This window comes from Hyperolius riggenbachi, chromosome 9, assembly GCF_040937935.1.
Source record: "Hyperolius riggenbachi isolate aHypRig1 chromosome 9, aHypRig1.pri, whole genome shotgun sequence".
Lineage (NCBI taxonomy): Eukaryota > Metazoa > Chordata > Amphibia > Anura > Hyperoliidae > Hyperolius > Hyperolius riggenbachi.
In genome coordinates, this window is record NC_090654.1 from 51,199,015 (window position 1) to 51,226,487 (window position 27,473).

Below are 27,473 nucleotides of genomic sequence, written 5' to 3' on the forward strand. Positions count from 1 at the left end.
CTGTGTACCAAGGGACCCAGCGGCAGCAGGACACGTGAGTGGTGATGTGTATGGGTGCCATGATCGATGCAGGACACGTGATCAAAGTGGACAGGCGTACGTGAAATTGATGCAAGCGGATACAAAATGGAGGGAATGCATTCGCATAGCAGATGCACTTACCATGCCTGTTTTGCCACCACTCTAGTGTGAACCGGCCCTTATTCACAGGGGCGAGCTGTACTTTGCACATGCGTAGTGCAGCTGCACTTGTTGTACATGGAGCAGAGCACGGCAGAGAGAGATATTCAACGTTAATGACAAATACTGTTTTGTAAAATGGGTCCCAGCACACAGTGGAGTAGCAAAGAAGCTGTGGGCCTGGTGCAAGTTGTACACTGGGACCCCCAAGTGCTATGTACATAACAACTTATATGGCATACCAAAACCAATCAAGGACAACCACATTGTCAAGAGGTGCAAAAAGGGGCTGGGGAACAGTGTGTTAATGATCACTACTATTCAAAGCATCTATAGAATTAAATATTTTTAGAGCAGGACCAATAAAGAGCTAATACTGTGGTTGGGGGAGGGCCCCTCGGGGCCATGATGCGGTCACTACCTTTGGACTACCTATTGCTACACCACTGCCAGCACAGGAATGGTAAGAAGTTCAGGGAAGCCACTGAACTATCCATGGCTTCCTTCAACTGAGGCAAGTATATAACCTTTTTGTTGCTTTTGTACCCCCTTACACACTCCTAGAAGTTCTGGTTCACCACATGAGCTTTCTGGGTCCTCTGTATCTCTTGTGGCTTCAGGCATCCTTTAATTGGTAATTAAAACAAAATAACTAGTAATAATAATAACAATCTATGGCACAATTCTAGCAGAGCTGAGCTGTTTCAATCCTCGGAAATGATGCCTTCAGTTCTGCATTGGGCCACCTGCTCCCTCTCATTATCTCATATCTCCCTATAAACACACAGGCGCTGTCTCCGCCATCTAAGCCGCTAGATCGGCCTGCAGTCAGCTCTCAGATGACCGTTGCATCCCGCAGGCCTCGTTGCTAAGGCCTAGGGAAGCCTCTAGCAACACAGGCGGAAGTAGCTGCCTTCTGTGAGATTGACATTTAATCCGTGCAGTCAGTGTTCAGGACGCTCCGCTTCTAGCCAATCAGACGCCGGGGTCTGAGGTGAGTGGGCGGGCCGCTGTGGGATCCTGGTAACCGCATGGTAACGCGGTAGCAGCCCGGCTTTCGCGCTCCTCAGTGCGGGACTCATACAGACGTGGCCGCGGTACCCAGGAGCTTCCTTCTCCCGCTGCCCAGGAGCTCTCCCCGCCCGGTACCATGAAGATCGAGGAGGTGAAGAGCACCACCAAGACCCAGCGCATCGCTGCGCACAGCCATGTGAAGGGGCTGGGCCTGGATGAGAGCGGCATGGCGAAGCAGGCAGCCGCCGGGCTGGTGGGACAGGAGAATGCCCGGGAGGTGAGCAGCCTGACTCCCAATTCATTTGCTGCTGTATTCATTCATGTCCTCATTAATTCTACCAGTGGCTTCATTGCTATGCCAGAGCTTCTGTTTCTGTCAATAAACTGACTCACAACAAAAGTTGGTCAGTTGGGGCAGTGAAAGGTAAATCTGGTTCTCCTCCAGCTGTTAAGGAACTAGACGTCCCACAATGCATTGCAGGAATCTGATAGCCACAGTCATGATTCATAAAGGTAAATGCATTGTGGGACTTGTAGTTCCTTAACAGCTGGAGAGCCAAGTTGGGGGTAAATGGATCACAGGTGTTCCAACATTTTAGCATACCCGACTGAATAGCATACATATGCTACTGAGCATGTGCAAAGTCATGCAGAGCATACATTAACCCCATAATACCCATCCGCAGCATTAACCTTTTCAACCCCGGTTAGCTGCCTGTGTGCTGATGTGCAATCTCCACTATCCAAGTGGACATAGTTAGAATAAAAAGTTGTGCGAGGCCCGAGCCCGCAGCCCAGCGAGCGGGCAAGGGGACACTGATTCTACTAACAAGGGGTATATCACTTTAAATGTATGCTATTCTGTCAATGTATGCTAGTTAGTTGGAACACCGGATTTGATCAAAGTGATTGTATTGAGTGTTTCGCTGCTCAGGAGGTTTTGCTAGCCTGAGTCTGCCCCTCTAAAACAAATAGGTTATCGGGCTGTATAAGATCATAGTTATTAGCTAGCACTAGGCTAACTAGTACATGTGGTTGGCAATTGGGGGGGGATACTGATCTTATACAGCCCGATAAGCTATGCGTTCTAGAGTGGGGAGACTCCTGAGGCCAGTAAAACCTCTTGAGCGCCATGGCCGACACAGTGTCGGGCATACAGCTAAGGAGGTCAAAATCAATACGCGTGACCAGCCTAAGTTGTAGATTGATGTCGCCTGAGGGTATCAGGGTCTTATCCCTTGGGCGACATGACATCGCTGAGCCGAGACTGTACAGATGTGTTCGTCTGAAATTGGGATGTGGGGTTGCAGAGGGTCGTTGCCGTGGTGAGTACAAAGCTGCTGATCTGCCTGACAGTCGGCTTGTTGATCAGGGGTTGAGGGCTGGGCACTAGTCTACTTTAGGGGATCTAGCAGTAAACCTCATAGGGAACAGTCCTCCAATCACAGCAGCCTCTACAGCACAAAGCGTTGTGATTGGCTGCATAGTTTATTACACCCTATTGAAAGGTTTTAGAGGTCCGATGCAGTGGCAAGTACAAAACTGTTGATCTGCCTGATGGATCGCTTGCCAGTCATCGCTTGAAGACTGGGTACTAGTCTACTTTAGGGGACCCAGCAGAAAACCTCATAGGGAACACAAAGGGGCATAAGAGGCGCCCAGATAATGATAAAACTGTGTTAAAAACAGGTAAAATAGAAGGGGTGCGGAGGCTTACCACAATGACAACAGTCAGATAATGCACAGAACTTTAATTTACACTTGGCAACGCGTTTTGTGGGTCTCAGCCCACTTCCTCAGGCCAAATACAGTGCCAGAATTCTGCATAGCGATCTGTAGACGCCTACAGACAACTCTGGCGCTGTATTCAGCCTGAGGAAGTTGTCTGAGACCACGAAACGTGTTGCTAAGTGCAAATTAAAGGGGGTTTTTTTGTGTGTATTATCTGACTTTTGTCGTCATTGAGGTAAGCCACCTCATCCCTTCTATTTTAACTGTTTTTAATGCAGTTTTATCATTTTAGGTGCCTCTTATCCCCCTTTGTGACACACACCCTCCTTCGGGAGGGGTAGTCTTTTAGATTAGGGCTTTCTACCCCTACAACCATCTAGAGCTATTTTGTAACAAGAGAGTCCACATCCAGTTGGACTGGACACCCGAGTGGAGTTGGGTTTGTGCATCTCCACCCGCCTACAGTGGTTGGTTGCCCGCCTGCAACTGCAACCTCCCTTTGTGAGTACCCATTCTTCTTCAGCATTTCCTTCAATTGTTTGACATACTACACTATTGAGGCTCCCGGTGTCTCTGTGGTTTTTTTTTTTTTTTTTTTTCACTCCAGGGTGCTCTCAGATCACCCTACCTGCTCGTCTCATAGGGAACAGTTCTCTAATCACAGCACCCTCTACAGCACAAGCTGTTGTGACTGGCTGAATAGTGTGGGTTTAGTTTACTACAACCTACCTGAAACTAAAAGATCCAGAAGGATCTGCCCACCCACTAGTCCCGTTAGCGGTATTTCCCTATGAGGTTTCCTGCTGGGTCCCCTTAAAGGACTTCTGAGGCCAAATTTAGAAAAAAAAATAAAGTTAGATACCTGCATCAGTTTAGAAGACACGGAGGACGGCCTCTGTGCCGTTCCGCCGAGACCCCGCCGCTCAATAGCCCCTCTAACGGCTCCCGACCGCACGGCCCGGGTCGGCTCTCCTGCCTGCACAAAGATGGCTGCGCAGTCCGCATATGCGCCGCTCTAGGGCCAACCCCCCGATCCACGTTTCCTGTAGCGTGGATCGGGGGGTTGGCCCTAGAGGTGCGCAGCAGCACTCGCGGCTATGCGGACTGCGCAGCCGCGGTCATCTTTGGGCAGGCGAGCCGGGCCGTGCGGTCGGGAGTCGTTCGAGGGGCTATCGAGCGGCGGGGACCCGGTGGAACGGCACGGATGGCGTCCTCCGTGTTTTCCAAACTGATGCAGGTATTTAACCTTTTTATTTTTTTTTCTAAATTTGGCCTTGGAAGTCCTTTCATTAGACTTGCGTAACATTAACCTGCTGGGCGTTTCAATTCCCGCGGCCTCTTTTGCCCGATTTTTTTTTTTTTTTTTTTTTTTTTTTTTTTTTTTCTTATCATGTAGCTAGCCTAGCGCTAGCTACATGATTCTCCCCTTCCTCCTCTCTCCCTCCCACCCTTCTGATCGCCGCCGGTGATCACGCCCATAAGGAAATCCTGTTCTGAACGGGATTTCCTTTAGGGATTCCCCCGTCGCCATGGTAATGACCGGATTGACGTTGTGACGTCACTGGGACTCCCGATCCACCCCAAAGCGCAGCCTGGCGACGATTGGCCAGGCTGCGCGGGGGGGCCTCTTTCGCGCCGGGTAGTGCCGGATCGGCGGCGATCGGGGCAAACACGCGGCTAGCAAAGTGCTAGCTGCGTGTTTGGAAAAAAAAAATTATCAAAATCGCCCCAGCGGGGCCTGAGCGGTGCGCCCTCTAGCATCTCTGGATGAGCTCAGCTCGTCCAGAATGCTAGGGAGGTTATGGCATCATTTAGACACAGTAGAATCTAAGTTGAATGGTAAAAGCCACATAAATGTATCTGGTTCCTTAAAGAGAACCTGAGATGAGAAGCGTCTCAGGTTCCATACTTACCTGGGGCTTCCTGTAATGAGCGCGACCCCACTGGTGGGCCAGGCCTTCTGCCCCTGCGTGGGTATTCGTGCCTGCTTGTCTACGTCATCTGGCGCGTGCTGCGCCTGTGCAGTCACCCTTCAAGTCATAGCCAGTAACTTCTGAGTTAATTGGAAGTTTGGTTTTCAAGTTACTGTAAGGGTGAATGCTTAGTCATGATTTTTTTTTTATTTTTTTTTTAGTTATATTCTATGTTTAATGTTTTACACCAGAGATGGAATTTGAGTTTCATATCCAGCCCAAATTTTCTCCTTCAGTTTTGGGAAGACTGGGGGCATATTAAGCCTTCTAACACATCCAGGGCCAGATTTACCATAAGGCACTGTAGGCACGTGCCTACTGGAGCTTGATGATAGAAAGGCGTCTCAGTCCCCTCCCCGAGCGCCTTCTTCCCTATGCAGAGTCTTGATAAGAGTGTGAATGAGAGGTTACTCACCCAGCTCTCGGCATTCCACTGATGAGATGTCCCTTCAGTCAGGAGTACCTCTTGCTACTTAATACTGAGGTTCCTCTAGCTACCTTATACTAAGGGGCACCTATAGCTAGCTATGATGGGCAAGGGAAGTAAGGGAGAAGTGACAGCTGGGCCAGCCAGCACATTTGTGGTGCAATTTGGTTTGTAGGTTCATGAAGTAGCGAAATCTAAGGTGCCAGGACATATGTGCCTATAGGGAGGTAAATCCAGACCTGAACACATCCAAGTTTGATGGGCCACTTTTACCACTTCCATGTAGTATGTCTGTAAGGGCTGGTTCCCATGGATGGCTGCATGTTGTTTTGCAGGTATTTACCTTACTAACTGCTTCTTCACTGAATGAATTAGGCCCATTTTTCTTGAGCAGCTGAAATGCTCTGGAAGTTCGGTCTGTCAGCTATAAACGCCTTTTGGCTGTAGTTTAATTTGGCTGAATGGCAGTGTTTCTAAACCTAGAGTTTGACAAGCTGTGGGGTCACCTGGTGACAAAATAATGAGCCTCCTGTGTGAAAGAAACAGGTGTAGGGGAATCGCCACAGTAGGTCTGTTACTGTTCGCATTCTCTGAGAAGCTTTAGCCACCTTAGCAGAATGCAGCGTCCAGTACTTTTAAAGGCATCTGTATTGATAGGTGTTTGCCTACTTTTTGTAAATGTTATTAACTCTGCGAAAACCAAGGCACTTGGAGGTGGTTTAGAAGCAACTGCAGTGCTGCACTAGGTTGGTTCACCACCTCTAATAAAAACGTCTTATAAACATGAGTGTTTTACTGCTGTCTCGGTCTCTCATGAGAGCTCTTTCCTCACTTCTCGAGGAGAGACTCCGTTCACCCGTATCATGTGTTCTGCCCCATGGTGTGTGAAGCAGAGCAGAAGGCCTCTGCAATTAAATGCAATGTAGCCCATTACGACAGTAGAATCCCTTCAAAGTAAACTCAAAGTGACCGGGCAAATGAGTTTCTATGTAAGATCCGATTAAATCAGACATGTCCGGGATTCGATTCAATTCGATTTGCCATTGTTTTGCAATGGCAAATCGAATTGAATCGATTCCCGATCGGACATGTCGAATTTAATCGAATCGTACAAAGAATTGTATTATGTAGATTGGGCTTTCCACCATCATGCCCCACCCGGATGGTTTTTTTTTTGTTTGTTTTTTTTTCCCACCCAGCTGAAAAAAAAATTCTGAGGAGAACAGTGCTGTAGGGTTGCAGCCATTCACAAGCAAGTCGCAGATGGCATGCAATTCCCTCAGTAATCAGGCAGCAGCTTAAACAGGAAGCAGAGGTCTCACCAGCTGGTACTTTTGAGGGAACCCACCCAGGCCCAGAGTAGTGTGCAAATAATGAGCAGGCTACAAGTGGCTTATGCTGGGTACACACTATGAGATTTCTGGCCGATTTACTGTCAGATCAATTATTTCCAACATGTCTGATTTGCTTTCTGAGCATTTTCTGATCGATTTCCTATTAAAGTGCATGGAAATCGATCGGGAAATGCTCGGAAATTGATCGGAAAGCAAATCGAACATGTTGGAAATAATCGATCTGACAGTAAATCGGCCAGAAAATCTCATCGTGTGTACCCAGCATAACAGCCCGACCACGGCTCATGCGTCTCTGACTGACCTATGACGCATGCGCCTGCCCACTTTCCACTATTGCCGGATACAGAATACTGCAGGGGCCATAAGCAACAGGAACTAAACCGGATTAATTCTGTGTTTTACACGCTTCGTCAGTGGTTATGTTAAAGAGGAATTTTAGCCTAAACAAACATACTGTCATTAAGTTGCATTAGTTATGTTAATTAAAATAGATGATCTAATCTCTTACCCACTCTGTTTTAAAAGAACAGGCAAATGTTTGATTTCAGGAGGGCAGCCATCTTTTTGGTTGAAAGGAGGTGACAGGGAGCATGAGACACAGTTCCAACTGTCCTGTGTCCTGATCACCCCTCCCAGTTGCTAAGCAATGAGAACCACATCAGAAATCCCATCATGCTTTGCACAGCGTCAGGGGGGAAATGCCTGGACAGTTTTCTTTGATGGGGCGGAGCTTAGCTTCTGTGCAGCTAAGAAAAACAAAGTTCTGATACTGTTAAAGAAACTCCAAACCTTTTCAGTGCTGCTGAGTAGATTTTTAGTCTTGAGGTTCACTTTAAGGACTGTAGGCTGAGTCTTTATAAGTTGGAATTTTTCAATTTTGCCCAAAGCAATTTATATCCATCTTAATAGGACGTCTTTAGACTTTTTGAAGCAGGAAAATAAGCTGCGGTTCCCTCAGCCTGCCTGTGTGAAGCCTGCCAGTAGGTGAATAAAGCTTTCCCCCATTGAATGAGTTAAATCTGTTGTGAAATGCTGCATTTTTGGCAGCGGTTCCCATGTATTTTTATTTACTGGCCCGGGCTGTTGCCGTGGCATGGTTTTCATTTGATGTGCTATGTGTGGGAACTCTGGCACTGAAGCAGGACGCAATCTGGAAAGGCCTCTGACAAGTCCCGTCTATGTGGACCGCACTGCAGGGTTATCTGATGGCAGCAGAAAACTCACCGTGAACCAGTGATTGGACACTTTTTATATTTAGAGCAAGATCAAAGCCCTACCAGTATTTTCGATTGCTACTCGATGTATACAATTTACGTTTAGTCCTCATCACTGTAAGGATTATGGGGCCGTTTAAGGTGGAATTCGTATGTTTGTGGACACATTCCAGAAGTCAATACAGAAATATGTTTGTGGTTTTAGAAGACCTAAAGAGTACCTGTATTATAATAGGTGTAGTGGAAAGTAGATGCTGTTTTTATTCTTCTAATAAGGTTTGTAACGAGAGCTGGGTGGCATAGTGGATAGCATTCTTGCCTTGCAGCGCTGGGTACCCGGTTCAAATCCCAGCCAGAGCACTATCTGCAAGGAGTTTCTCCGAGCACTCTGGTTTCCTCCCACATCCCAAAAAACTACAGAGAAGTTATTTAGCTTCCCCCTAAATTGGCCCTAGACTATAATGGACATACGACTATGGGGGAGTTTTTCTGAGGACAGTTAGTGACATGACTGTGTACTTTGTAAAGTGCTGTAGTGCTTTCAATGCTATACAAATGCTAAAAAAATACTAGTGCTACTAAAGCAGTTTTAATTGCTTTAGATTAGATGGGATGTACACTTTACCATTTGTGATTTTAGTATAACTGTTTTCGACTTGCAGCTATATAGAAAATAATCTGCTTCCCCTGTTACCTCCAGACTTATTTAGGGATGTCAATGAGGTGCATATAATTCATAATTTTTGTAAAATGACAGGGCTGAGGAGTCGGTACAAAAATCATCCGACTCCAGGTAAATAAAAATTGCTCCGACTCCAGCCCTGAAAATGTATTGTTTTATACAAGTTTATGTAGCTTGAAAATTTACCAGTTTAAGCTAAGGCGTACAATTCAATTGGTCCATTTTGGAGCTGCATACATTTCCAATAAAAAAAGTCCACATCATTGATTTTCCCTAGAATTGGGGTGCATAGCATACATACACAAGTACTGTCTGCCGTGGACCGGGACTCGACCCCTTTGGCAAAAGTTTCAGGACTGAGTGCTGTTGCTACAGTGCTGCCCATAATTATTCATATCGCTGGCAAATTTTTACTTTTATTCAACCAGTAAGTAATTTTTTTGATGTGAAATTACATATGTCTCCCAAAGGATAAAACAATGTACAAGAGGCATTATTGTGGGGGAAAAAAAACATTTATCAGCTTTATTTACATTTGAGCAAAAAGTGCCCAGTCCAAAATTATTCATACGCTTCACAAACTGCCACAGTCGTGGGAAAATCCAAAGTTCTATACCATTCCAAATAGTCCAAGCTGTTCTAAAGCATCCTAATTACCCTGATAAATTGGGAACAGCTGTTTTAATCAACTCAACAGGTGAAAAACAGCAGCTCTCTGCAGTTGGTTTGTGGATAGTCATGGCTAAGACAAAGGAGCTCAGTGAGGACCTGTGGCTTGCATTGTGGCTACTCACAAGCAGGGCTGTAGAGTCGGAGTCGGGGTAATTTTGGGCACTCTGAGTTGGAGTCGGAGTTGTTGATTTCATAAACTGAGGAGTCGGATGATTTTTGTACAAAATCCACAGCCCTGTTAAGTATTAGACTAAGGAGTCGGAGTCTGAGCCACTTTGGGTACTTGGAGTCGGAGACGTGGTTACATAAACTGAGGATTCGGAGTTGGAGTCTGAAGATTTTTGTACCGACTCCACAGCCCTGCTCACAAGTTTGGAAATGGCTACAAGGCCATTTCTAAATGATTTCAAGTTCCAGTGGCTACAGTGCAAATAATTATTAAAGTCTACATCCAGTCTCCATTGCAGTTCATACTCATTATAATGCATGGGTTATGCTACTGACCACTGTGAAACCAGACTTAAAGCGGAACTGAAGTTCATTTAAAAAAAAAGTGTTTTACTTACCTGGGGCTTCCCCAAGCCCCCAGCAGCCATCCTGTCCATCGCCGGTTCTGCACGATCCTCCGTTCTCCTGCCGCTCCGTTTTTTTTTTTTCCTCGACTTGTAAGTCGAGGCCTGCGCAGTCCTGCCAAGCATATCCTTTCTACGCGTTCCCATCTGCAATAGCGCTATTGCGGATTGAAGGGGCAGTGGCCCGGTGGCAAAACTCGTGGAGGACCGGTGCAGGACAGGCCGGCTGCTGGGGGTGTGGGGGAGCCCCAGATAAATGAAACTGCAGTTCTGCTTTAAGGTGTCATTACTGTTCTCCTATCTAGTAGTTCTGATAACAGGCTGTCGCAACACTATCATCATCGTTACCATGTTTGGTTAGCGCCCGTGGTTAATGCACACCCTCTGTTTAAATGCCTTTTTTCTTATCCCTTTTAAATTGCAGGCATGTGGTGTAATCGTAGAGCTAATTAAAAGCAAGAAGATGGCTGGGAGAGCCGTGCTGCTGGCAGGACCCCCTGGAACTGGCAAGGTAACCAGCGTTTCACCTGCATCCGATTTAGCCGTGGAAAGTCAGAATGTTCATCACAAGTACAAGTGCTGGCAAAGACCCTGAGTGTTGAAATGCTTCTCCCTCCGTTCCATCCGCAGTCAGCTCTGTGTTTATGCATACAAATAAGCATGCTTTCACTGCAGAGCTCATAGCTGGCTTCTCACTGATCCATGCTCATTACAGGCATTAATAGGAACATGGCTTACCGTAAGGGTGATCCTGTGATTGATGAGGTTCGGTTGAGGCTTACGGCCATATATTCAAATTTGGTCGGTCCCTAGGGATCGCTGGTTTGCCGTAAAGGGGTAATATTTTTTTTTTATTATGTATTTGTACAAAACTATGCTGTGGCTTCCAGAAGTTATTTCTTGAGAAAAGTTCTGGGGATGAATTTTTTTTTTGGGGGGGAGGGGGGGTCCTTTTTAGGCTATTACGGTAGTTTTTTTTTTCTGATTTGATTGGCTATATACCATACAGGACTTGATTCACTGAAGCATGCAAAGTGTTAGCACGCCAGTGAAAAGCCCCTTAGCGCGTGCAAAGTGTCTTTGCAAACGCTAATATGTGCGCAATTTTTGCATGGTGCGCGCGCAAAATAGCCTGAAAAGCTATTTTGCACACAAACGGTGCGACGTTTCAGGTGCACCGGATAGCACGTGATCAGTAACAGCTTTGCCCGTGCAGACTATTTTGCACCCTAGTTTGCACGTGCAAAGCTTTTAGGCGTGCTAACTGTGTTAGCACTTTTTAGTGCATCAAGCCCATAGACTTGATTTTACATTTATGTAATACAAAGCTGGCCATACACTAACAGAATGCCACTGAAGGTGGCAAACAGATCAATTCCTATCTGCATGCAAATGGCAAAAGGACAACTGAAGTGAAAGGGATATGGAGGCTGCCATATTTATTTCCATTTAAACAATACTAGTTGCCTGGCTATCCTGCTTATCCTCTGCCTCTCATGCTACGTACACACATGCGACAACGATCGTTCGTTAAGAACGACGAACGAACTTTTAATTGATGAAAGAACGACCTAAGTAAAGGTAGTTTTAAAATGTGTGTAACGATCTGATCGTTAGAACGAACGTTACATCACAGAAAGCAACTATTGCGCCTGCGCATAAAAATGAGAAGTTCCATGGAGAAATAGTGAAATGCGCATGTCAAGCCTAGTACGAACGACCGTTTCCAACGATGTACTACTTTTGCAAACGATCGTCGTTGGTTAAAATCCGCCGAGACAGAACTTTCTTTTGTAGCGATTTGGCTCGTTCGTCGTTTGCCTTAATAGTCGGTGGTTCGTTTTTTGTAACGATCGTCGTTGGTAAAGATCGGGGAACGATCGTTACAAACGACTATAGTCGCATGTGTGTACGCACCTTAATACTTCTAGCCCTAGACCCTGAACAAGCATGCAGCAGATCAGGTGTTTCTGACATCATTCTCAGATCTGCCAAGATAAGCTGCCTGCTTGTTTCTGGTGGTGTTCAGACACTACTGCAGCCAAATAGGGCTGCCAGGCAACTGGTATTGATTTAACCAGTTCAGGACCATAGGATTACACCCCCCCCCCCCCCCCCACCTAGTGACCAGGCTATTTTTTACAATATAATGCTCTGCAGCTTTAAGTGCTCGCTGCAGAGCCATACAACTAAGCACACAAGTGAATTCCCCCCCCCCCCCCCTTCTGCCCACCAACAGAGCTTTCAGCATCAGCCTATGAGCCGATCGCTCTGTGAGCCTCTCCAGGTGACAGCCGAATGACACTTAGATCGCCGCGCTGTACAATGTAAATAGCTGGCGGTTTCACCGTCTAACAGTCTGCTAACAGCGGTCGCCGCTGGTAGACTGATGACACAGAGGAGATCCGTCATTCAAGTGGGGATGCGCCCGATCCCCTGCAAAACCCCGCCCCAGGACTTGACGCCTTTCGGCGTGCTGCCACCTTCCCAACGCCTACCGGCGTTAAGCAGTCGGGAATGGGGCTGAAAGGAAATCAATATTGCAGCCTCCATATTCTTCTCACTTCAGTTGTCCTTGAAACTGCAGTGCTACACTGTTTAATACAGTGCAGTGTTATTGGCTGTCGATCTATCACTACTCCCTCATCATGCCCGTTTGGCCAAAATTTTCCATTTGGTCTGGGGAGAGGAAAAATTTTACAATGGGCAAACACTGACGAAATCATTTTTAAAAATGGCGCTAGGCTTTGGCCGTGTTCAAACCCCCACCCACTGGTCTCACTCACAGCTTAGCCGCACGCATGCAGCACACACCACACACGCACCTGCCTGCTCCCCTCGGGACCTGTCCTCCTCTGCCGCCCGTCATTCTCCCCAGCTCTCTTGAGTGTCTCTGCATCAGTCCCTGCACATGCACAGTGCAAAAAATCACTGACACAGGGACAAAACAGGACGCAGAGACACAGGCAAATTATATAAAGAGATAAATTAAATTATTCATTACGTTATTTTCACTGCAGTTCCTCTTTGATGTGTCGGTAGATTGAGAATACTTTAGATTATTCAGTTTAGATATAGGATTTTTTTTCTTTGGTGATTCTTGTAAGGGCCACCAATGGTGCAGTATCGTTGGGTATAGGGAGGATAAAATCGGGGCTGAGGAGTCGGAGCAATTTTGGGTACCTGGAGTCGGTGGTTTCAATAAAGTGAGGAGTTGGTGGTTTCATAAACTGAGGAGTCGGAAGATTTTTTGTACAGACTCCACAGCCCTGGATAAAATGATATAGATATATACTCACAAAGGTGTGTTGCAGTTCCTGCAACCACCATATAGGCATGCAGGGAATTAACCGCCCCTGCTCGGTACTTCAGGTCCTGCTGGATACTGGATGGTTGCTCTCCTATAGTACAGTAGACTTCCAAGAAAAACTGCAAAGCTATTACCTCCAAAGGAGGTCTGATTGGTAATGGGTAGGATGGAGGCGCCCAATGTGTGTTCTCTTTTAGTCAATACAAAATGCCTTGATAGCATAGGGGAGTGTAGGTGCCTCTAATACCTATATATGGTATTGCTAATAATAGAGGCACCTACACTGTAACCCCTATGCTATCAAGGCATTTTGTATTGACCTGAGGAAGTGGGCCATGACCCATGAAACGCATTGTCAGATTGCAATTGATTTCAGCATGAAATATAAATCTGTGGTGTGCGCTGCCTTCCAATAGATGACAGGCATCTGATCAAAGTGATCGAATCAGACAAGAATTCGATTACTTAAGTTCCTTCTTTGTGAATGGAAAGCAGACACAGGTTTACTCAATTGTCTAGCATCTTTCAAGTCCTCGGCATCATTTGTGTGGAATAACAGTTTAGCTTTTTTTTATTATTATTATTCAGACGGCCTTGGCACTCGCCATTGCACAGGAGTTGGGCAGCAAGGTCCCGTTTTGCCCCATGGTTGGCAGTGAAGTCTACTCCACAGAGATCAAGAAGACGGAAGTGTTAATGGAAAATTTCCGCAGAGCTATTGGTAATTAAAAACACTTGTGCTGCACTAAATAAACAAAACTAACAAACATTATTCGCCTATCACTGTATTTTTCTTCTAACCTTTGTTTGTCATCTGCTTTGAAATATTAAATGAATCTGAGGTGACATTTAGACTGATGAGATAAACAATTGTATCTATCCCCTTACTTCTAAAAATGACCTTATTTTTTAGATATACTACAGTTTTATTTTATAGTTAAAAACTTACAGAAGTAGATTTAATGTTTTATTGTCTCTGCTCAATGGCACAGTCTTTCCAGTGCTCCAAAGCTAAAATGTATAAACTGTTCTTCCCTGCACTCAAAAGCTGTTCTTGTCCAGGAAAGAGTTTTATGACTGTAATTCCTTACCAGTGAGGGTTGGCTATAGTCCTACCTGGAGAGAAACTGTCACTTACATACCAGATATTTAACTTTTTCAGTCGGAGAAAGAGGAAAAAGAATACAGCCTCTTTATGTGCTTGGCACTGTACATACACGTCTGTCTCTTCATGTCACGTTATCTCAGGTTCACTTAGAGCAGTGTAATAGCTTATAGCAGTCTACTGGGCTAAAGGCTTAACCAAGGCTTTAGTGAGCAGACTAATTATTCAACTTAGGATATATTGAAAATGGAGATAGACAAGAGATGCTAATAATTCAGCCTGTATGCAGATTTAATGCAAATTGCGACATGGAACTGAACCAATCGGTTGCCATTTCTGACCTTTTTGATTGGCCCAGCTACAAGCTGTACATCATTTGCATTTCGTAAAGCATGTGCACTTCAGGCAGCATTCTAAGTACACCACCTTCTGCAGCTAAAAATTGTTGACTTGTTATAAAAATTGTCCTGTGTCCAAAATCGCCCTAGCAAAAAACCATTAAAGCCCACGTTTTTGTTTAATGGAACTTTCTAAATAATTATGCATTGCAAACTTGTGTGTTTGTGTCTAAATCCTCAACAATCTTCAGCTGCCTGCTCACTCATATTTTCTCTCTCTATTAACTGTCATTTTCACCGCATCGCATAACATCATTTAATGAAAATTTGTTACCACCTATGGTGTTCATATTGAATGACAGTCACTGGATAAGTGATCAATAAGATCGCCATAGACTCCCGTGACAGTTTCCATGCAATCGTGTCTGCAAATACTTCCAGATCAGGCCAGATGGATTGGGAAGGATCTGGCCATGGGTACTTGCCTTAAAGCAGGGGTCTCAAACTCAATTTACCTGGGGGCCGCAGGAGGCAAAGTCAGGATGAGGCTGGGCCGCATAAGGGATTTCACAAAAAAGTCCTCAAATGTGCACACAGAACGTCCTCCCATATAACGGTTATGGCATGTCATTTCCGCAATCAGCAGCTCCCACCCCTCGTCCCTTGCATTGATTTTTATTTTGATTCAAAATCAAATTTACACTGAAGCAAACTATTTTGCCTATTTTACCTTATAGTTCGCTTCAGTGCTCCCATTACAAGTAATCCGCAGTGTCCTCGCCGCAAAACGAGGGCTGCAGAGCCCCCAAATCGCCCGGGGGGCAATCCGCCCACATTTCCTGGAAGGGGCAGAGCTTTCAGCTTCAGCTCTGCCCCTCCTGACGTCAATCGCTGCGGATCGCCGCCTCTGCCCGCCCCTCTCACTCTTCCTTCACAGAGCGGGGCGGGGAGGGGTGGCGCGGCGATTGACGTCAGGAGGGGCAGAGCTACAGCTGGAAGCTCTGCCCCTCAGCACAGTCGTGGATGTTTGCCCGGGGGATTTGGGGCCTCTGCAGCCCTCGTTTAGCGGCGGGGATGCGGCGGATCACTTGGGGGCACTGAAGCGAACTATTAGGTAACATAGGCAAAAATAGTTTGCTTCCGTGTCTCTCTTGCTTTTGCCGGCGGGGGCCACAAAATATTGTATCGAGGGCCGCAAATGGCCCGCGGGCCGCGAGTTTGAGACCCCTGCCTTAAAGGGACTCCGAGCTCTACTTAAAAAGTAAAAGTACTCACCCGGGGCTTTCTTTAGTCCAGCGCTGGTCGGGAGGTCCCACAACGGCGTCCTGGCTCCTCTCCTAGGCCCCACACCGGAATGGCTGGACGGCGGCAGCCGGGCGACACTTGGCCGAGTGTCAGGCTCCTTCTTCCTGGTATGACGCGGCTGATGTGACCACGTCGGCCGGCGTGAAAGTACTGCGCATGCGCAATTAAAGTACTTCACTATGGCGAAAAATTTTAAAATATATGCAAAGATATACAAATAAGTATTGTAACGATTGGTGTCAGCAAGAACAGATTTTCTGACTATTGGTGATCTGCAGTATCACCAATAATACAGATGTTATACCTAATTATGTGGCGATCTGCAGAATCACCAATGATACAAGTATAGCAGGACACAGGACACTCAGGTGTAAGATAGTGTTAGGTGCAACAGTAAATATAGATGGAGATACCCACTATCCCAGAGGGGCTGGTAGAAGGGGGTATCTCTAAAGAACACAGTAATCCGTACTCCAGCAGGCTGGAGACACAGAGCAATAGTGATAGTTTCAGCCGAGGAGTGGGTGATGCACAATGAGACAATGTTGAGTGATCACTCGAGGAGCGAGTGATTCAGACTGTACTGCAGCAGGTGATCCCCTGAGGGGCAGGAGATCCAGACAGTCCTGCAATAGTTAGTCACCTGAGGAGCAGGTGATTAAGACTGTACTGCAGCTATCAACCTGAGGAGCAGGTGATTGACTATACTGCAGCTATCTACCTGAGGAGCAGGTGATTCAGACTATACTGCAGCTATCTACTTGAGGAGCAGGTGATAACTAAACTGAGAGTCCCTCACCAGGACTAAGCTCCCTGGTGAGGGCAGAAGAGTCAGACAAGCAGGTTCGGCAACACACGGACAAACGGTACAGAGACGGGAAGCTAAATCGTAGTAGTAGTTCAGGCAGAGTCGGCAACTATATCAGATAGGCAAAGGTACCGAATCGGAGAGCAGAAGAATAGTCAACCTAGCAGAAGGTCATAACAAATAATACAATTCAATTAGTACTTTAAGCTATCAACAGAATCTGGCGAAGTGTGGATCCCCAGCTCCAGCTGGTTCTAGCACACTTTGGGATCTGACTAGATCTGAGTGCTAACATGTAGCATATGCAACAGCAGACGCGGAACTGACAGGCAGATCCTATATATACTAAACGTGCTCCATAGCGCCGCCCCAATCACTCAGCCAATCCAGAGCATAGCTGGAGTCAGCTGACCGAGTGATCAGCTGACTCCTCTTCTAGATGCATAAAGATCCTTTCGCTCGGCGCGCACGCGTAGCCCTTAGTCTATGAGCGATAGAAGGACCAGGCAAAGCACCAGCATGTAACTGTGCGGCGGAAACCGCCGGCTGCGACGCGGAGATAGCCGCCATGCCGCTTGCTGTTGCGGCAGTATCTCCGCTATCCATTACAAGTGTGTTTTTTTTTTTTTTTTTTCAGAGTAAAATGAGCCATAAATTACTTTTCTCCTATGCTGCTGTCACGTACAGTAGTTTTGGACTAGTCCATCTCTTCATAGGGGATTCTCAGCAAGGCTTTTGTTCTTTATAAAGATATTCCCTAAAAAGGATTTAAACAATGATGCTGGCCAGCTTGTCTGCTCGCTACAGTTTTTTTGGCAGTTGGGACAGCAATTGCCATTCTCTAAGGCCTGGTGCACACCAGAGGAGTTTTTCTGAGCGTTTTTGAGTTTTTAAATCTGCTGCTAATGTTATCCTATGTGTCTTTGCACACTGGAGCAATGAGGTTTTGTAAAAAAAAACCCATAGCATTGCATTAGGAAGAGCTTTTGAAACCTTTAGCGCCCAAACGCTAGAGGTTTCAAAAGCTCTTAACAATGTAATGCTATATTTTTTTATTTTTTTTTTATTTTTTTTTTTTTTTACAAAACCTCATTGCTCCAGTGTGCAAAGACATAGGATAACATTAGCAGCCGATTTAAAAACATAAAACACTCAGAAAAACTCCTCTGGTGTGCACCAGGCCTAAGTGCTTTTTAAAAATAAACAAAACCCTGAGAATCCCCCATGACGAGATGGGCTAGTTCAAAACCTGTCGCTTCTGTCAGATTTCTACTACCTACTGTAAGTGACAGCAACATAGAAGAGTAGTTTATGGCTCAATTTTCTCTGGGAAAAATGTACTTCTTATTTGTATATGTTTGCACATATTTTAAATTGCAACATTTTTTGCCATAGTGCCCCTTTAACCACTTCAAGGCCACCAGTAGTATTAAAACGTCCTATTTATCCCTGTTAATGGATCAATGGACGTTTTAAAACATTCAGTTCTTAAAATCGTTTTTTTTTTTTTTTTTCAAAAACTATAAGGTCGTTTTTTTTTAAACTTTTTGCACCTTGTTCTCAATATTCTACTTAATATATCCTGAAAATGTGGGGTTTATATCATGTAAAGGGGCTTTGCTATTAACCGCTAGAGTCTGTGGGTTTTGGCGTTTTTTTTAAACATGAATACTTTTTTTTGTTTGAAACTTTAAATCGATTTTCTCAAAAACGATCTAAAGGTCTTTTTGGGAAAAAAAAAGTTGCACCTTGTTCCCAATGTTCTTCTTAACATAGGCAGATAAAATGTGTGGGTTTTATGTATGGTAGCATTGTTTATTTTAAAACTATAGGGGATGGATTTGGAGAAATTGTGTATTTTTTCATTTTTTTTCCCCATGTTTTTCCCTTTAAAATGCATAGAAAGTAAAGTAATTACAGAACACAAATATCACCCCCAAAAAGCCTAATCTGTGGGGAAAAAAAACAGGTATAGATCATTTTGTTCAATCACAAGAAAATGTATGCGTGCTCTACACCAAGCTTAACCCTTTCAAGTCTAGCTGTGCAAATCTGGCTAAAATGGCTTACCATGAGACATGCTCATGCAGAAATGCATCTGCTTTCGCATGCCAAACTTTGCAGGGTCAAAAACCAATACCGCGAAGCGGTTGCCCTGCGGGAATTAGTTAATGCTATACAGCACTATCCAGGAGCGCCTCGGGGAGGCTTCCCATTGCCCCCATACAACCGGGGGGGCTGCGGGGCCCCAGGCTCTCTCACTGCCTAGGGACCACAGCAACACCCCGGAGGTGGAGGCTGGGTAGCGCAGACGACCCCCCCAAGCGTGGCCGGCGCCGGGGGGGGGGCCATCCGCACCCATCTCCCAAAAATTTAAAAACAGGCTAATTCTCTGTGCAGTGATAGATCATTTTGTTGTTATAAGTATTGAAAAAGTTCTTGGCAAATGGAAGGGGAGAGCATTGACAGGTGAAAATTGCTCTGGTCCGTTAGGGCAGGGGTACCCAACCTTTTTCAGCCCGGGGACCGGTAACCGTCCAAAATTTTCTCTGGGCCCCGGGGGGGGGGGGGGGGGGGGGGAGAGATTATTCACGGCGGCACAGCAAGCACAGTTGCCCCAGTATAGGGAGTCTAGTTACCCCGGTACAGCTAGTATAGTGCCCCAGTATAATTAGTATCAAAGTGACCAAGTATAGTTTCCCCAGTATAATTAGTATCAAAGTGACCAAGTATAGCTAATATAGTGAGTGCCCCAGTATAGCTAGTATAGTGCCCCAAGTGCCCCAGGATAGCTAGTATAGTGCCCCAGGATAGCTAGTATAGTGCCCCAGGATAGCTAGTATAGTGCCCCAGGATAGCTAGTATAGTGCCCCAGGATAGCTAGTATAGTGCCCCAGGATAGCTAGTATAGTGCCCCAGGATAGCTAGTATAGTGCCCCAGGATAGCTAGTATAGTGCCCCAGGATAGCTAGTATAGTGCCCCAGGATAGCTAGTATAGTGCCCCAGGATAGCTAGTATAGTGCCCCAGGATAGCTAGTATAGTGCCCCAGGATAGCTAGTATAGTGCCCCAGGATAGCTAGTATAGTGCCCCAGGATAGCTAGTATAGTGCCCCAGGATAGCTAGTATAGTGCCCCGTGTGCCCCAGGATAGCTAGTATAGTGCCCCGTGTGCCCCAGAATAGCTAGTATAGTGCCCCAGGATAGCTAGTATAGCGCCCAGTGTGCCCCAGGATAGCTAGTATAGCGCCCAGTGTGCCCCAGGATAGCTAGTATAGTGCCCAGTGTGCCCCAGTATAGCTAGTATAGTGCCCCAGGATAGCTAGTATAGTACCCCAGTATAGCTAGTATAGAGCCCCAGTATAGCGCCCCATGTGCCCCAGGATAGCTAGTATCGTGCCCAGTGTGCCCCAGTATAGCTAGTATAGTGCCCAGTGTGCCCCAGTATAGCTAGTATAGTGCCCAGTGTGCCCCAGTATAGCTAGTATAGTGCCCAGAGTGCCCCAGTATAGCTAGTATAGTGCCCCAGTATGGCTAGTATAGTGCCCCAGTATGGCTAGTATAGTGCCCCAGTATGGCTAGTATAGTGCCCCAGGATAGCTAGTATAGTGCCCCAGGATAGCTAGTATAGTGCCCCAGGATAGCTAGTATAGTGCCCCAGGATAGCTAGTATAGTGCCCCAGGATAGCTAGTATAGTGCCCCAGTGTAGCCCACTTCCCCCGCGGCCGCCTCTCCTGTTACCTTATGAGCTGGCGGCCGCTTCCTGTCACAGATTCCCGTAACCGATCTCCTCTGTGTAGCATCTCCTATTACAGCAGCGCGTCGCACGGCTGCTGTAAGGAGGGAAAGAGGCGGGGCAGCGGTTCCCATGGTAATGGCGATTGCCCCGCCTCCTTCCCTCCTTACAGCAGCCGCACAGGAAGCGCTGCTGTAATAGGAGATGCTACACAGAGGAGAGCGGTTACGGGGAATCTGTGACAGGAAGCGGCCGCCAGCTCATAAGGTGACAGAAGCGGCGGCCGCGGGGGGAGGAGGGGCGAGAGGCCAGACCCGCCGCGGCCCAGCTGGAAACTGCCCACTGATCGGCAGTGGGCCGCGGACCGGTGGTTGGGGACCCCTGCGTTAGGGTAAAAACCCTTGGGGGTGAAGTGATTAAAGGCCCATGCCAGATGACGATAACAACCGCCTCTGCCCAGAATCCAGCATGTGTATGGTAGCTACCGATGCAAAGGAGCGACATGTCTACACAGCCTCGGCCCTGTAATGTTGCTGGAGGGATCGGGTCCCGTTGATTGAGCGTTTGTACGGGCCTTAAAACGAACCGACCTCAGAACTTCCTTTCTACTTGAAGAGATAAGCTAATAAAAATAAATCTGCAGTGTTTCTACTTCCTGCTTTCATGGAAGCAGACGTAGGGTTAACGTGAGTTAACATCCTGTGTTTGCTAACTTCCAGCCAGAGCAATATCCTGCCTTTATCTGGCCAGCAGACGCCAGTCAGCCAATCAGGTGCACTGTCATACACCCTTTGCCTGCTGTACCATACCTAGCAGGAATTACATAGATTAGCATTCAGGTGGGAGGCTTCGGTTGGACGCAATCGTGAATTGCGTCGTTTACAGGGACGCCCCGTGTAGGCACATCTCCCACACGGTCCCCTCCCTAACCACTCACCTGTCAACCGCATCCTAGAAGCTGCAAAGCTAGAAGCTAGGATGCGGTTGACAGGTGAGTGGTTAGGGAGGGGACCGTGTGGGAGATGTGCCTACACGGGGCGTCCCTGTAAACGACGCAATTCACGATTGCGTCCAACCGAAGCCTCCCACCTGAATGCTAATCTATGTAATTCCTGCTAGGTATGGTACAGCAGGCAAAGGGTGTATGACAGTGCACCTGATTGGCTGACTGGCGTCTGCTGGCCAGATAGAGGCAGGATATTGCTCTGGCTGGAAGTTAGCAATTGTGTTTGTTGCAGTTGGCATTCAGTTTAGAGACCCCTGGGCTGTCATGTGGACCAGTGTTTGTGATTTTAACATCCTGTGTTTACCAATTAGCTGCTCTGCCAAGGCAGCCAGCTGACACCGCTGAAAGATCAAATTACACTTGTGATTAGTCACAGATGAGGGGGGGGGGAATTGGGCTAAGCTCTCTAAACACATACAGGGTGCATTTCTCTGTTTTCCTTCTGCCCTGTGCTAAAGTTCAGGTGCACTTTAATTGAAGACCATTGCCCACTTACTCTGTCACCAGTATTGTGTGATTATGGGGACAGGGTTAGTGGACACTGGTCTTAAAATTAGGCCCACATGACAAGAGTGTGAGTCAGTTTGCACAAACCAGTGGTAATCGCTGCACTTGGCGGTCATCCTACAAGCTCTTTTCATTCAAATGAATGGACAGCTCTTTTTAAATATTGGTACCGGCATTTCCCATCTGTGTAAATTCTGCATGTGAGCCCATTGTTTCCTGTTCTCTTGTTTGGATCAGCTAAGTATTTGGCTGCCGTGCCCCCTTATGGGGGTCAACAGACGACACATTTACCGGATGTCAGGAGCCAATGGCAAACTCTTCTCTGCTAGTTTGCATAGAATTGTTTAGCATCAGTCACCGAAAGCCCATGTGAACCGGGCCTTGACCTCTATAGCAGTATGATAATGTCCAGATTTTAGGGTCTAAAAGCGGTGCATGCTTTTAGATGCTAAAACCTGGAAACAATCCTGCTGCTGGAGAGCCTGCAGCAGCTCCTGCAACTGCTCGCCTCCATGGGATCCAGTGCTGCAGTTCTCCCTCTATCCAACAGGTGGCATTGTAACCCTGTAGTGAGATCACTGTCTGTGGTCAGGATCTCACCAGAGGGATCCAGAGCCTCCGAGGACAGGAAGGAGAATGGCTACTGGCGTCTGGATCCTGGGGAGGTGAGTTAAAACGCCCATTGTATAAACCTCCCGGCAGCTACTCGGAGTCAGGCTCGGGGTTACTGCTGCTGACTTTTTTTTTTCCCCCAAGCCAGAGCTTGACACGGGGTTACCACCAGGGAGGTTAATGGTAGCTGGCCAATCGTGAGGCAGGAAGGGGCAGCACAATTCACAATATAGCATCACTCCATACACACAAGACATGAAGTGGTCCTAAGATGGCAGCCTGTATAATTTTTTTTTTTTTTTTCCTCATTCATAAAATGAAATCTTCAGCAAATTTAAAAAAAAAAAAAAGTGGAACCACACCACACTCTTTTTTTTTTTTTTTTTTTTCCCCTCTGCTGTAAGGCAGCGTAGCGGGTGAAAGAGGAAGGTAATGGGCTGTGAAGAAGGTGGTGTGCAGACACAGCGATCGAAGAGGATCACCGCGCAGGTTTTTATTATTGAAATCACAGCCGATCGTTTTCCCAGCAGCACGAGAGAGCAGGAGACAAATCTCCTTCTTTAATCCCAGAGCCAAATAAAGCTTGACCCTTTATTGATTTCTTTTCCTTTCTTTCTTCTTCCTCCCCAAAGAAAGGGGCAGTCGACATTATCTTGGCCTTTAAATTCTGTCAAGTCAGGGCCAAAGAGGGGGAGGGCAGAAGCCGCGCAAAACCCTCTGGAGCAGAAATGAAAAGCGAGGCGTCTGCAATATTTCCTTGGCGTGATGAAGTTGCCTGTCAAGCAGGTGGAAATTTGAACCAACAGTTGAAACCTGTGTCATCCCCGTTGTCATTCGGCCAGATAAGAGCCCCACAGTCAAATCATCGCTAACAGCCACCTCTATTGTGCTGCGCGGTACATTCTCTAAATGTCAACACGAGGGAAGGCTCCTAAACAAATATTGGATTTACTGAAAGATTGGGGGGATTCTTCTGGTGGAATTTTCAATTTCATACGCGGGTCGGGATTAGCAGCGAGATCCTAATAGGATTCTTCCAGCCTTTATAAATGAAGCGTCTCAGTCTAGCAAAACCTTCAGCGCTCGCAGCATCTCTAACGTATTTAATTGCGGCAATGGCTTCTAAGCCCGCATGTTGAAATGATGGCGAGTTTAGCGGATTCTATTTAGGGATGTTGATTAAGTGGTTGAAAAAAAGAAGATTGTAGCTGGTATTATGCATTTTCAACTGCTTGAAAAAGTAGTGTAGGGATTATGTTGTGTGTGTTATTGGCAGTTCTGAGATTTATCTGAATATCTGCCGTTTTACAAAGCAGTCTGTGTTTTGAGTGTCCTTACTTTAGTAACGCACCGGAAGACACTGCCAGAGTTTTTGGTGTTTTTTTTTTTTTATCCCTCTCCTGCAGCTTTCTGCTCACTTCTCTGCTACCAGTAAACCCCTTATTCTCAAAAGAATCACGTTTGCACACTACATCCGCCGTACTAAGCCGCTGCCTACACTAGGCCACAGCCCACGACTGTGCCGCCCACACTAGGCCTCCATACACAGGTCCGTGCATATTTACAACCTTCGTTTTGTATATACAGGTGTGTAAAATGGCCTGTGGGCTGAAGTGGTTAAACAATGCACATTGCCTGCCAGCCCTGCTAACACTCTGCCTCTAAGGCCCGGTTCGCATTACAAAAATGAGCCAAGTGGATCCGGATGGCTCTGTGCACACTGGCAAACGAATCGTGAAAACAGATCTGATCACTGATCGGATCGGTTTTCACTCCATTTGCCATTAAATACATACCTAAAGGTCTTTTGAAGTCAGCGGTAGAGGCTTCCTCTTTTTCTGCTGTGACTCGTCATGTAGTCATATGATGCGGAAGAACACTGAAGCCTCTACCGCTGGCTTTTCAACAGACCTTAGGTATGTATTTAGACCTGGTTCATCCTCGCTTACCCACCTGCACGGCTGCAGCACCCTCCCGTGGCTCAGGTTAGCGCCCCCTCACCCCCCATGGATACCCTCTGAATGGTCTGTTTCTTCACTAATGTGAAGAAACGTTCCGTTCTCCATTGCCTCCAATGCACAGCATTTTTTTCCCCCGTTCTGCTGAGCAGAACGGTCCGTAAAATTAGGGCCTGCAGCATTTTCTTGGTCCATGAAGCGGAACGTGCACAACGGATCCGTACCAACGGATGCCTGTGAATGGTCCAATAGGTTAACATTGGATCCTTTCGCATCCGTTCCGTTTGTACAGTATACATTCCGCTTCAGGTCCGCAAAAAACGCTAATTTGAACTGGGCATAATACTTTTAGCCATAGACCCCGAACAAGCGTTCCGAGCAGATATTTCTGACTGAATTAGCTACATGCTTGTTTTATGTGAGTGATTGAAAAATGAACCAATCAGATCCTGCTGAGGTCAAATTTGATTGGTCCATTTTCAAGCTGCAAAAATTTGCATACAAAATTTTCATAATCCTTGATTATTTGCATTTTATTGACCATCCTTCGTACAGACAAGGCTGACCTTGTACCATGTTCATCGGTGAGTCTTGGGCACCCACGGCCCCATCAGAGGTTATCCTTCCTTAGACCACATTTGGTAGATACCAGACTCTGCATACCGCCATCTCTCCCTACATGCTGTTTGGAGATGCTCTGATCTAGCCATCACAGTTTGGCCCTCGTCAAAGTCACTCTGATCCATTCACTTCACCATTTATCATGCGTCTAACCCATAAGATTCACTTCCTGCCTAATACAGCCCTTCGCTTGACTGGTGTTATTGTAAGGTGATAATGTTATTCTCTTGTCAGTGGTTTTATTGCTGGGCTGATCAGTATATAGTCCTGGTAGCTCGATCAGTACCAGTAAATATATTCTGAACTTTTCTAGACTTTACTTTCATTATGACTCTCTACAAACCCCCTCCGCTTCTCCAGGCCACATCGCCATCTGTTCCCTTTTATGGCCTCCCATTAATGTTCATATTCATTATTGGGGATCGCTCCTAATCTGATCTAACTCTGCACAGTTTGCTCGGAATAGTCTGCCCCGGAGGCTGCGTAATAAAAATGAAAAACGTAATAGCTCCAGTGATATTTGAACGATGTTGAGGGGGAACCGCGCGTCTCTTAATGTTGAACAAATCTGAATTTCTATACTTCATGCATGGATTATTCTTTTTAGCTAAAACGGGAGGTAGTTTTTTTTTCCTCTCTCTCTGCAAGGGCAACAGAAAATTGTTTTTGCCAATGATTTAAACCGCTTTCAAGTGGCTGTAATGAATTGTCTATTGGAGGCCAGCCCGCGATCTTGTTTAGCCTCAGAAATTTTACAGCCGTTGTAACTCAAATGGCGCATTCTGTCGGGGCCTTTTTATCGTGTTCGTCTAAGTGCTTTGAATAAACTGGAATAGAAAAATAGCTGTTTGAACTAAACTGAAGCCTACACTGTAAACTTTGACTTAACATCCAAATAAGTATGCAAGGCTTCATCCATCCACCTGTAGTGTTACTGCTGGTGCCGCCATTGCTTCTGTGTGATGCTGGAGGTTCTGCGTTCTCATGGGTTTTTATGTATTCCTTCTTCGTTAACCCTTTTTCTCCATACACGGTATGTTCTTGTAAGCATTATAATTTCATTATTGATTAATAAACCGCCAACATATTCCGTGGTGCTATACAAAGTAAGAAAGAAACTTGGAGTGCAAAACACTAATGCAAAATACAGAATTGGTAATTACTGGGAAAAAATTTGCATGGTGCACAAAGAGAAACTGTAACTAAAAAAACCCCTGGGAGATGCTTACCTCTGGAGGGGGAAGCCTCTCGATCCCTTCAAGGCTTCCCCCATCCTCCTAAAGCCTCAGGGATTCGGCGCTGGCAGCCCCCGAAATACAGTAGCGGCTTTCCGATGGGCTCCACATTGGAGGACAGTTCGGAACCAAGGACTGCACATAGGCTAGTGGTGTCTACTGTTGTGGAATAGGGAAGAAGTATCTTGCTGTGCATGATGGCGTGGGAGTGGTAAGTAAGGAGACAAATGGCCTCAGCCTGCGCTCGTATAAGATGAACCAGCTCTCCAGAACTCTCACCGATGCATCGGGGCTGCCATACACACACAAGATTCTCGGCAGAGGTGGCACCGACTGGCTATCTTAGCCGAGGACAATGTAGCACGTGTAAGAAGCCTAAGGTCTGGTACATGCTGGATGCATCTTGGCCAAGAACCGTTACCACATCCTCAACGTTGTGTAGCGATTCTCCATGGTGATGAATAAAAAATAGCACTTTTGTCTCTGGCACTCACTCCCTCACTTGTTCTGCTACCATCATCCCTCCACCCCTTTCCAGAAAATATCACCGGTTTCTCGGCTATAGCTAAACAACTATAGCCTGTACAACAGGAATGGATTAAGATGAAATAGGCCCCTAGACAAAATAGAAGTTTTTGCCTACAGTTGATGGTCACCTGGCTGTTTTTTTTTTAGTAAGATTTGGTATGGGGTAGCATCCGCCAGGCGCCTAGACTCTCTCCAAGCCCTAGGCAACTGGCATAAGTGATGTCCGGACAGTCTTAGAACTACAGTTTTGTTTTGTTTTTTTGCATTTAAAACTACTAATCCTGAAAGTATACCTGAGATCACAGAATAAAAAGATTTTATACTCACCCAGGGTTTCCTCCAGCCCCGTGAGCACGGATGCGTCCTTCGCCGCCCCTCCCGAGTGCCTCTGTGTGGCCGCAATTGGCCCCGGTGATCTTGCTCAGTCGTGCCATGCGGCTCTTCTACGCGTGCGTGGCCCCTCCACAAATGCGCGGAAGAACAGACTGGCGCGACTGATCCAGGTTACCGGGGATGATTGTGGCCGGACTGAGGCACTCTTGAGGATGGCGAGGAACGCATTGGTGCTCATGGAGCTGGAGGAA

The 27,473-nt window shown here is 46.4% G+C and overlaps 1 protein-coding gene across 1 annotated transcript in view; it reads left to right on the top strand.

The window, feature by feature from the left end:
* Nucleotides 1-1,166: 1,166 nt before the first annotated feature.
* Nucleotides 1,167-27,473, top strand: part of RUVBL1 (RuvB like AAA ATPase 1) — a 54,238-nt gene continuing 27,931 nt past the window's right edge. The window contains exons 1-3 of the mRNA XM_068252732.1: nucleotides 1,167-1,471; nucleotides 10,245-10,331; nucleotides 13,719-13,851. Of these exons, the coding sequence (XP_068108833.1) occupies nucleotides 1,331-1,471; nucleotides 10,245-10,331; nucleotides 13,719-13,851 (361 nt within the window). The 5' untranslated portion in view covers nucleotides 1,167-1,330. The remainder of the gene's footprint in view (nucleotides 1,472-10,244; nucleotides 10,332-13,718; nucleotides 13,852-27,473) is intronic.